The sequence below is a fragment of the Danio rerio genome, chromosome 12 (genome assembly GCF_052040795.2).
Source record: "Danio rerio strain M-AB ecotype USA chromosome 12, GRCz13ab, whole genome shotgun sequence".
NCBI lineage: Eukaryota > Metazoa > Chordata > Actinopteri > Cypriniformes > Danionidae > Danio > Danio rerio.
This window is the reverse complement of record NC_141032.1, coordinates 14543497-14555661: the sequence shown is the minus strand read 5'-3', so window position 1 is coordinate 14555661 and position 12165 is coordinate 14543497. Positions and strand designations below refer to the sequence as shown.

Sequence of the window (12165 nt, the reverse complement as noted above, 5' to 3'; positions counted from 1 at the left end):
TTTAAAACCCACAAAAATTGAGTTTTAAATTATTTTTGGTCATTTATTTGCTTTTTTGCTCAAAAAAAAAAAAAGTATAAACATTTATCTTGCACTGAAAACATTTTATATCATCTTGCGTTTAGTGTTGCTACAGTACAGTTAAAATCATTTGGAATTTGTAAATGCACCATCAGAGATATCATTTGTCACACCACTTTTTAAATAATTTTATGGGGCCTCAAAAATTTATATTCTGTTATCAATTACTCATCCTCAACACAATTTTAAATATTTTATTAGAAATCTGAGAGCTCCCTCATCCTCCATAGACAGCATATATTCCTAAAACTTTCAAAATCTATTAAAGGAACCAAACACATTGTCAAAACGTTCCATCTGACTTCAGTGGATCAACGTGTAATCATATGAAGCTCTAATAATATTTTTGTGCACTAACAAATGTAAAAAACTTTGTTCCGTATCTGATGTCCAGCAGACGTCTTTCGTATCAGATCAGGTTGTGCATTTACTATGGCCAGTACTAATGGCTGCTGATTGTACTGTCTTTAGTAAACACACTTTGTTTGAAAATATAGGCGAACAAAGTTGTATTTACATTTTTTTGGCACACAAAGGTGTTTTTTGGAGTTGTGTATGATTACAGATAAACAACTGAAATTACATGGAATGTTTTTACAATGTTTTTAGTTTATTTTCTGGAAATCTTTGGACATCTCTGGACTACTGCCGTCGACAGAACATGAGAGAGCTCTCAAATTTCATCTAAAATATGTTAAATTGTGTTCTAAAGATGAACAAAAGGGACTGGAATGACATGAGGGTGAGTAATGTAACATTTGTTTTTTTGAGTGAACTAATCCTGTAACATATTTGCAGCAAATAATTTAAATTCTAATTTTAAAACTCTGTGTGTCTCTTGTTAAAGTAAGTATTCTGGGTATTATTTGACCCACAGGGGACGCACATTCCAGAGCAGTCGCAGTGGCACTGCCTACATTGAGGGGATCTGCTCACCAACAAGAGGAGGAGGAGTCAATGAGGTGAGATCTAAATGGAAACAGCACAGAGCTTGCCAAACTAAAGATACAGTGAGCCATCACCATTTCTCCCTTGAGCTAGCTGTTTTGCATTAACCTTTTTTTTACTGATACATTTTATACTGGTGTCACTGTACCTGATTTATTAGTGCATTTAATTCCAAGGGAAAAAAAATTCTCTTTGAATTCATATTTATGACTCAAATTTAGAGCTTCACGGCAAAAGCTTTGAATACTTATGTACATGTGATTTTTCAAGAGTTTTTCATTTTTAATAAAGTGAAGCGCTATGAATACCTCCTGGATGCACTGTACAGTATATATATATATATATATATATATATATATATATATATATATATATACACATACAGTGCTTAAATGTATATGAGTATGTCCATTACAAATCTCTCATTTAAATTATTATATTCTATAGGAAGCTTTACATTTGTGCATTTTTTATTTGTGCGTATACATTAGTTTAGTCAGTACTGAATCCAAATCTGGAGCTAATCTAACAAAATAACAAGATAACGGTCTAAAATTAGTACACCTAAATTTATAGGATAGGGAAAATTTTGTAATAATTTTTTTTAATTTTGTTTAAAAAATTATTTTGTTAAAATTTTGTAGTAGGGAAGCACGATGGCGCAGTGGATAGCACAATCGCCTCACAGCAAGAAGCTCTCTGGTTCGATCCCCAGCTGGGGTCAGTTGGCATTTCTGAGTGGAGTTTGCTTGTTTTTACCTTGTTCGCGTGGGTTTTCTTCAGGTGCTCTGGTTTTTCCCACAAGTCCAAAAACATGTGGTTTAGGTGAATTGGGCAAGCTAAATTGTTTGTAGTGTAAGTGTGTGAATGAGTATGTATGCATGGAATGGTATGTATGCATATTCTGCTAGAAGGGCATCCGCTACGTAAAACACTGCTGGATAAGTTGGTGGTTCATTGTGCTGTGGTGATCCCTGATTATTAAATGGACTTAGCCGAAAAGAAAATGAATGAATGATTGAATTGTGTAGTATTTTCCCCCCAATATTTTGCATGAATTTAAATGCATGCATAATCAAAATGCAATATTAATTGCAAAAAATGTGACTAATGTTATGTTATATGTATGTATGTATGTATGTATGTATGTATGTATGTATGTATGTATTACAATTTCCCAGTACTGGGTTGCAGCTGGAAGGGCATCGGCTGTGTAAAACATATGCTGGATAAGTTGACAATTACTTCTGCTGTGGTGACCCCTCATGAATATAGGGACTAAGCCGAAGGAAAAGGAATGAAGGAATAAATATATTACAATTTACAGAGATTTTCAGAGGTTTGTTCCATTTGACCATAAGTGCCCTACACAGTTTACATCAAAGGATAATCTGCTATGATTCCAATTTAAAAGCATGAAAGGGTAACCTTCACAAAAACTTACTTCTGTGCTGATCACATGATTACAGTAACCCTTCTCACTACTGTAATTATTAAAATGCAGCAAATATTTGTGTAGCGCAAATGTTGTTTGTTTTTTATGAACAAACAAGATTTGCGCTACACAAAGTTCAGCTCAGGTAAAGAGCAGTGAACATTACGCTCTCCTCTAATGAGATGGTTATCTAAATCAGGTGTTTAAAAATAGAGACATGCAAGATAAGCAGTGCAGGGCACTGCAAGGACCACGATTGAGAATAACTGACTATGTTCTGATTAAGTTAATAGTCTTCAGTCTACTGTATGTGTTTTCCCTTATGCAACGTCATCACAAAATAATTTAATGTTGATGTTGTTTAAAGCCCATTTTGTCTAGAGTGTTTTTAAACTTTTGCAGTTTTGTTTGGTGCTGATACAGACCAAAAAATACACTCTTCACCAGGGGCATTGTTAAACTTTTTTTTTTCTATAATAATTTTTTTTTTTTTTATCATTTTGTGCCTAGAATCTGTGAAATGACTATGATTTTACCTTCTGTCTATTTATGTCAGTATGGAAATGTAGGGCCCATGGCTATCACTTTGTGTCAGAGTTTAGGACAGAACCTTGGAATGATGTGGAATAAAGACCGCGCTACTGCTGGTAAACAAACTTAAAACTTTTAAATCTTTTACTGTTTTACTAGAAAAAAAATGGGAGCAATTGTTTTAATAAGTTTGTATGTGTGTTCTAGGAGACTGTAGATGTCCTGATCCATGGTTAGGGTGCATCATGGAGGATACTGGGTGAGTAAACTTTTGGGGTTCATAACTTTTTTTTTTAGCATAAGCACAGCCTCAAATGTTTGACAATATTCAGAATTTAATTGAATTTGACTCCTTGTTAAAATAAGCATGAAATCAAAATGTACTCATCTTATTTTATATGTATATAGTAGTTCTTAAACAATGTATCTGCGCACTTCATTATTTTGTAAAAATCCCTCAAAACTAATTTTCTTAACTTCTGAAAATATAAAAAATTTAAATCAATTTGTGTTTAAAATAAATTAAAAACAGGTTAAGTTATTCCACTCTAGTCCAATAAAATTGTTTCATTCTTTCTGTGTTAATGCCTATAAATTCCAAAAAACGGGCTTGAAAACTCTTTATTATTGTCAAACACAGTATTACGAGATAAAGAGTGAATCACTGAAAGATAATTGGTTGAATGGCTCACACAATGCAATAGTCCAGAAGAAGAATCACAATTATTACCAGCAAAGTATCAGATGATGGTCAGGGCAGATAGCAGACCATCATAAACAATGATACAGTCATGGGCAGGCAGCAGACATACGAAGCACAAATTGTAGGCAGCAAGCAGTCAAAGCGATGAAACAGATAAGGTCAACAACACAGGGACTAGGGCAGATAGCTAGAAAAAAATGTTCAGAAATGTTTGCGATTTAAAAAAAGTTTTTTGCATTAAGCAGAAGGATCTTTTCTGTTCACAAACGCTGAGACGATTTGCCATTAGGTGCAGCATAATCAGTACCAGGCACGGGGTTATGGGATATGTAGTTTGAGAAAAGTCAAAACTTTGGCGATGGGGACGTCTGCTGGTCAGTGAGGGGATTGTTTAGAACCGAACTGGTGACAGCGTGTGGCTTTTGATGTGTGAAGGCAAGCGACGCCAGGGTCTCCATCAAGGTCAAGGGACCAGACTTTCTGGCAGTAGTCGTTAAAGTTCGATGAACATAGATGGGTCAAGGATGTCCTCATGGTTTACCTTGGAGCGTTCTTCAGAACCATTTCCTTGGGAGTCAATTAAGTACTGGAGTGTTGTTCCCTGGCCTTTGTAAACCTGATGTGCCTTCTCGCCGTCAATGATGATGGATTGTGAGGTCTGAACACTGAGAGGGAGTTGGCAACTCCCTCTCATCTTCAACTGGACCTGCAGTGGGCTTAAGCACATGGGGACATGGAAAGTGGAAGAAATACGGTAATTATTTGGTCAAAAAAACAGGTGTTATGAGGCTGAGGATTTGGAATGGGCTCACATACATAAGACTTTTCCAGATTATAAGATTTTTCCAGGGTAGATGAAGATGAAGATTTCGAGTGGATAGCCATACCCACTCTCAAAGCTAGCTCTTTAAATCTTTTAATGGCATGTTGGAGGTGTAAATGAGCAGAGTTGCATGTTGTCTCACTTTTCTATAGCTATTCATGAAAGCTGGAAGCTTCACCCATATGTATTTTTTTTTTTTCACAAAAAATTTGGCAGAGTGAAATTACAAAATGGGTAACTGATAACTTTTCATCATGAAAGCAACACCATTTTACAATTATTACTGACCACAAGAACCTTGCGTACATACATTCAGCTAAGAAGCAAATCCCTGGCAGGCCAGATGAGCAATATTTTTCACAAGCTTTGATTTTCCTGATACTTATCGACCAAGCTCAAAGAGTATTAAAGCAAACATTCTCTCAACACAACCCTGAGATCACTGGCTGCCCCATCTTACCAAGCATACTCATCGTAGCTCCTTTTGAATGGGACATTTTGAACGAAATATGTGTATAATTCATTGTGTCTTAGGATTCCAACCACCTTTCTTCCCATAGTCAGGTAAACCTTTACTGTACTAAAATAGAAGCATCAATATTGGGGTCTGGATGACATAGAATGGGAGCCGAGAAGAGACCTGGAACACAGATGTATAGTTTGGCAGTCTGAAATGCATCAACTAATATTCATAGTGCCCAGTGCAGGTGGAAAAATCAGTTTTTCACTCTTTCCTCTCCTTGACCCTTATCAATTGGTATACACTACATAGATCTACTATAGTAAAAAAATTGGCAATGTAAAGTTGTTCAAGTAGGGCAAGGCAGTGGCGCAGTAGGTAGTGCTGTCGCCTCACAGCAAGAAGGTCGCTGGGTCGCTGGTTCGAACCTTGGCTCAATTGGTGTTTCTGTGTGGTGCTTGCATGTTCTCCCTGCCTTTGCGTGGGTTTCCTCCGGGTGTTCCGTTTCCCCCACAGTCCAAAGACATGTGGTACAGGTGAAGTGGGTGGGCTAAATTGTCTGTAGTGTATGAGTGTGTGGATGTTTCCCAGAGATGGGTTGCGGCCGAAAGGGCATCCGCTGTGTAAAAACTAGCTGGATAAGTTGGCGGTTCATTTCACTGTGGCAACCCCGGATTAATAAAGGGACTAAGCCGACAAGTAAATGAATGAATGAAGTTGTTCAAGTGCAGCTGGGACTAGTGGTAAGGGGTAATAATATTTTACAGTCATCTGATTTAAATCTCTATAATTAATACGAGGACGAAGTATAAATTATTAATTATATAAAAATAAAAAAAACTGGTCAAAAGTCTGGTGAAGTGGATGGTCAGATGAAACCCTTGGATAGTTTCCCTTGGGAAGAATAGAATCTGTTCTTCCTCTATGTATTTTTTCATGGCTTCGAATTCTGGGTTGGATAGAGGAAAAAATCGACTATGAACGGGATGTAGTGCCAGACAATAATTCAATGGAGCAATCATACTGACAGTGAAGGGAAGGTTGAGTGGATTTTTGTTTATTAAAATCCCAAGTCAATGATTTCAGGGGGATGTTCAGGCTAGATGGGGGTATCTTTAGATTGCAATTTACTGTTTAATCCTTGCTAATAAAACAATGTTAGTGTATCACCCATCTACCCAGTTTGAGCTGCAAGGGTGCGGAACTGCAAAGTGTAATCTGCTGCTGTGCAAGTCCCTTGATGCAATGAAAGGATTTCTTTCCTTGCATCCCTTTCTCCTTCAGGATGTTTGAAAACTTCCTTCATTAGGGATATGAAATGAGCGAGCTGTTGTTGGGGGTTCACCAATACTTGGATTTGGGCACTGAGTTCAGTAGAGGTTTGAACCAGAGCTGCCGGATCTGTGTCTGGCCAAGTTTTCTCTAATGACGGGTCTGAGAATTCGGGATCCATTTGCAGCTTTTTATTGTCAAACAGTATTATGAGGTAAACAGTGAATCACAGAAAGATAGAAAAGTAAATGTTTCACACAATGCAGTAATCCAGATGAGTAATAGGAAAGTAGCAGATGATGATCAGGGCAGCTAGCAGACAATCATAAATGATGATACAGGCTAAGGTCATGGGCAGGTAGCAGACAGGCTAGTACTATTAACTTAGCAGTCAAAGTTCGGGAGTAGGCAGCAAACAGTCAAAACAATCAAAAAAGATAAGCAACAGAGTTACTAGGGCAGATAACAGCAGAAAACGATCAGAAACGTTTTTGCAGGTCAAAACAAGACTTTGCAAGTATAAGGATCTTATCCGCTTATAAAGACTGAGATGGATTGGCATCAAGTGCAGCATAATCAGCGCCAGACACAGGGTTATGTGATATGTCGTTTCGGAAAACTCAAAACTTTTGGGATGGGGACCTCTGCTGGTCAGTGAGGGGATTGTCTAGGACTGAACTGATGACACCTAGTTGGCAAAAAGGTTTTATAATTTCTAATACTGAAATTTTAATTACACTTCTTTGTCATGTTTTCTGCTATACCTCAAAATTAGGAATTGAATTGTTTCCTTTTTTACCCTAAGTACACAGGCAGGTGAAAGATACAGTTGAAGTCAGAATTATAACCCCCCCTTTGAATCGTTTTATCTTTTTAAAATATTTCTAAAATGATGTTTAACAGAGCAAGGAAGTTTTCACAGTAATTCTGACCATATTTTTTCATCCAGAGAAAAGGTTATTTGTTTTATTTCAGCTAGAATAAAAGTAGTTTTTATTTTTTAAAATCTATTTTAAGATCAATATTATTAGCCCCTTTAAGCAAAATTGGGGTGGGGGCTAATAATTCAGGGGGGCTAATAATTTTGACTTCAACTGTATGTATTTACCATTAAACCAGAACAGTAATTTAAATATGCTACCCATACAGTGTTTGTAATTTTTATCAATTTGTATATTCTTATATACAATAAAAATTTTATTCCTATAATAAAAATTTTTTATAATTTATTAACTTCATTAAAGATAATTATTGCTTAAGTTTTAGAGCATACTAATTGCAATTCTACACTTTTGTAAAGTTTATTTAATCTGGATAAAAGCGGTTGGCAAGTGTAATTGAACAGTGTGAATGTTATCATGTGATCCTCACAGGTACTATCTACCAAGAAAGTTTTCGCGGTGCAGTATAGAGGAATACATTCAATTCCTTCAGCAAGGAGGGGGGAGCTGTCTCTTCAATAAACCAAACAAGGTTTGTCTGGATTTTTTTTATTTTTTGTCTTGATATGTATATGTAGAACAGTTCTGTCTAGTTCTCAAATCTGATTGGCTGATAGCCGTGCAATATTCTGCAATATCAGAACTCCTACAGCCTCTTTACCCTTTGTGTATTACTCCGCCCACATACTGTACAGCCAGCAAAAAGCAGACACTACAGATTTAAACGCAATATCACACTTGTAGCAGTGAGATATGGCTGTATATCGGCACTGGTGGGGAAACTAAGGCACTCGGCCTGCGGCCTCGTGCCAACGCACACCTCCCACCAGTGCCGATATACAGCCATATCGCACTGCTACTCGTGTGGTATTGCTCCTTTATACAACAGTTCTGTCTGGATCTCGAATCTGATTGGCTGATAGCCGTGGTATATTTAAGTAATATCAGCACCCTTACAGCCTCTTTACCCTTTGTGTATTACTCCATGTATGATTTTGTTTTTATATACACAATTATGTTGTTAAACTGTTGTATAAACGCAATATCACACTCGTAGCAGTGTGATATGGCTGTATATCGGAACTTGGGGCACTAAGGCACTCGGCCTGTGGCCTCGTCAGGGGCGTTGCTAGGGTCGAAAGGGATAAGGGGCTTAGCCCCAAAGAGACTTCTGACTAATTCACATGTATTTACATTAATGTGATGCACGATTTGTTGATTACCTATAGTTATGTTATTTCACCAAAACAACACAAATTTTATACTGTGAAAACAAAATTAAGCTTCATTAGTAGTTAGAACTATTCAGTTTCGCGAAACAGTTGTATTATTACCTTATCAGCTTCAGCTGCTCAAAAAAATGAATGAAGAGCAGTGGCGGAATTTTTTCAAATCATGTGACAACAGAGTCACTCCCACCTGCCTGTAGAAACAGGTACTGCTGAATAGATGACTTTTTAAATAACCGACACATACGCTGCTTTAGGTGGAATGCGCGTGATGTATGCAATAGTATCTGGATGCAGCCTTTATGCAAGCTGAGATTGCATCACTCAGCGATGCAATGTCAGACACAATGTCTTCAAATGTAACTAGTGACGTCACTGTGATGGGTAGGGTTAGGGGTGTGGTTAGATGAGCCCAGTAAAAAGCATTGGATGCAGCCCAGATTGCATTGCACTGCATCCAGACCCCTCTCGATGTATGTAATAATTTTCAGTACTTCGATAACAAAATAAATGTTATACAACCTATTTTTATTTAAGTGCAACATATTCCAAAAGATCAAGGGCTTTTGACAATACATCAGGGGCTTACAGGTGCATCTAAAAAAGGTTTTTAATAGACGTATCTTAATTTGCAATTTAGTTGATTTTGTAGAACATTTTTATAATCTAAATTCACTGCACACAAAGTGATTTTTTTCTTTCAAGGTGAAAAAGTTCCTTTAAAAAAACTTGATGGCTATGACTTATAGCTTAAGGGGGGAAACATTTGTATCTCAAAATATTGAAAAAAATATATACAGTATATAAATTATATTTAATCAGACATGGTAAACCATGACTAAGATTTGTTGAATCTTAATAAGAACACTCCAATGGTCATTTTGAATATGCATGATCAATGCTGAGCATGCATGTTCATACATGAGGCAAAATCTTTCCAGTTAGAGGAAACGAAGCTTATTTTTGCTGACAACAACCATGGTCCACTCTAAGCTGCTTTCAAAGTTGGACAGAGTAACTCAATTAACCCCAAACTACCTAAAAAGTTCCGTCAGGAGTATATCTAGCTGTAGTGATGAACAGAGTTGTGCAAGTTACTTTCAAAATGTAATACATTACATATTAGTAGTTACTATCATTTGCATGTAATTAGTTACATTATTATTAGTTACTTTCACCAACATAACCACAAAAGTATGCCTAGGTATTCAAAAGTGCTAAAATGTAGTTTACTATTTCTTAATAAACATCCTCTGAATAGTGATGTTGTAAAGAATAATAAATGTGCTGACCCCCATGCCTATTTAAAACTTTATGTAATAGGCACAGTAAAGTCTCTCATGGCACCATGCAAGCAACATTGTAAGCAATGAGATGCACAGATTCAGTTAGATTTACAAAACTATACAAGTGATCAAAATCTGGTAAATTATAGTAAAATACCATCCTCAATAGAGCTAGAGCCCAATATAATGTAACCTACGTATAGCCTATTGACAAGATTATACTTGTAACCCAGCACCAAACCTTAAAGAATCTGCATCTCTTTTCAAACCGAATTGGGAGCATTTTGTGAATTCCTACATTGTCAAACTAAACTAGAGTGAGGCAGTGCCATTGTTGTTCAACTAAAATGCCAAACTAAAGTGGTTATGTTACAGTTGAAATGCTCTGCCAGTCCATTTGTGGGTGCGAGAGTATGGTAAAGGTCTCACAATCCAAAGCTCTTGATAGACCTCCTATGTCATCTTTACTACATAGATTTCTTTCTGGAGACTGCACGTCTCCTCGTGTGCGTTAAATGTTAGCTACTGATAAAGGGGGTAAGGTGTCCACCGCTGCATGCCCTAGTAAGGACTTGCTGAGTTGAGTGCTAAGTTTGGTCAATTTCAGATTGTGAAGAGGTTTCAGTGTTGAACAAATTGTTCTATTTCCTGTATGGTTGCCAGAGACAGTAAAACTGTCAGGACCTTTTACTGTATCTGCTCAAAATGTTTCTGCAAACCTGTCATCCATGCTGATGGTCTTCCTTTGCAAGTAAACAGTCACACATCATAATGCACTGACAATAGCAAAAATGTGAACTTGCAGCTGAATTGGCATTTCTGGTGTCTACATCAATAACATTTGCGGGCAACCTTTGTCTTTTGTCAAAAAGTACTGCATATACTGCCAACAACAAGGCTTTGTTGTTATGATAGTGAGAAAGGAGCTCAGGTTTTAATGCTTATTCCAATACGATATTCACTGTCCATAAGAAAGATAGACATGCTGGCTATAAAATCATGCCCTTTGGTGAGTGCCTGCACTAAGGCACACAGTGCTTGTGCTTTTTGCAAATCTGCACACAACTTTCATTTTGAGACAACAGTGCCATGGTTGGAGACACAGTAATAAAGCATTAAAGTATCTTCCTTTTTAAGCATCCTGGTCTGCACGTTTTGCATGTCTCTTGTTTTATACACCTGATTTGAACAACCAGCTTGTTAGAAAAGAGCTCCTTTGACATATTCCCTACATAGTGTTCACTGAATGGCTGAACTTTAAAGGATTAGTTGAACACAATTTTTTATTATTAATCTGTTATTATTTACCCTCATGCCTTTCCAACCCCTTAGAAATTCATTCATCTTTGAACCATAAATTTAAACATTTTAGATGAAATCCAAGAGCTCCCTCATTCTCCATATACAGCAACGGTGCCAGGATGCTCAATGTCCAGAAAAAGAACCAAAACCAAAACATGTGACTTAAGCAGTTCAACTGTAATTGGTATAGTGTATGAAGCTCCAAAACCCCTTTTGTGTGTCAGAAAATATGTATCTTCTTTCCTGCACTAGGTTGATGACCTGGCTTTTGCCTTTTAGGTCAGCAGTGCAACAAGCAAGCATTGTATTGTCCATAGTAAGTGTGCACCCTAATTTTAAGAGACATTGGTGAACAAAGTTGCTTTACAGATTTTTGGGTTCGCAAAAGTGTTCTTGGAGCTACAAATGATTACAGTTGAACCACTGAAGTCAATTTAAATGTTTTGACAAAATGTTTTGTTCCTTTTCTAGACTTGATATGTCTCAAGACTCTTGCTGACCATGGAAGATGAGGGAGCTAACCCTTTAAGATTTGTTTAAAGATTTGCACTATTTGCAGTGTCTTCAGACAAAAATTATTTTAGAAGTGTGAAGGATTATTTTTCTGTAATCATGAAATTTGCATAAAAGTCACATGAAAATCATAACAGAAAATTCTGTGATGTCCACTTTGCAGAGCATTTACAGTCAAAAGAAAGAAACCTCTGAATCAGTTGGAGAGACAAAATGTGCAGACTGGGGGTTACGAGGACCTGAACTGATAACCGCTTCCCTAGAGTTCCTAAAAGTTCCTAAGATTTTATAATGATGCTAACACAAACCAATCCAATCAATTTATTGATACTATTGATACTGATACTTTATTAATACTCAACTTCAAATAGAACCAATCAAATATAACACCATTGCAAATTATGTATTAAAAAAGTGAATATTTACCATAAACAACAGCTTACCTGTGGCACTATTGTTGCAGAGCATGCCTGGAAAGAGAACACAACCCTCAAATCTACAGACATCACAATAAATATAAATGAATTGTCATCTATTTACCTACCTTAACCATCTAGTTATTTCAGGATATATTTTAGGTTGTTTATAGATTAGCTTGCTTCAGTTTTTGACTTGAGTGATTTGTTTAACACTGCATATTT

General features: G+C 36.7%; 1 protein-coding gene across 11 annotated transcripts in view; it reads left to right on the top strand.

Moving 5' to 3' along the window:
- adam11 (ADAM metallopeptidase domain 11) overlaps positions 1–12165 on the top strand; it is a 74417-nt gene that overhangs the window by 42328 nt on the left and 19924 nt on the right. For 6 of the 11 annotated variants that reach the window (XM_087275987.1, XM_087275982.1, XM_087275989.1 and 3 more), the window contains 4 exons: positions 959–1043; positions 3021–3111; positions 3203–3254; positions 7627–7726. In XM_087275987.1, the coding sequence (XP_087132113.1) occupies positions 959–1043; positions 3021–3111; positions 3203–3254; positions 7627–7726 (328 nt within the window). The remainder of the gene's footprint in view (positions 1–958; positions 1044–3020; positions 3112–3202; positions 3255–7626; positions 7727–12165) is intronic. The other 5 variants (XM_087275988.1, XM_087275983.1, XM_087275990.1 and 2 more) reach the window with 1 other exon arrangement.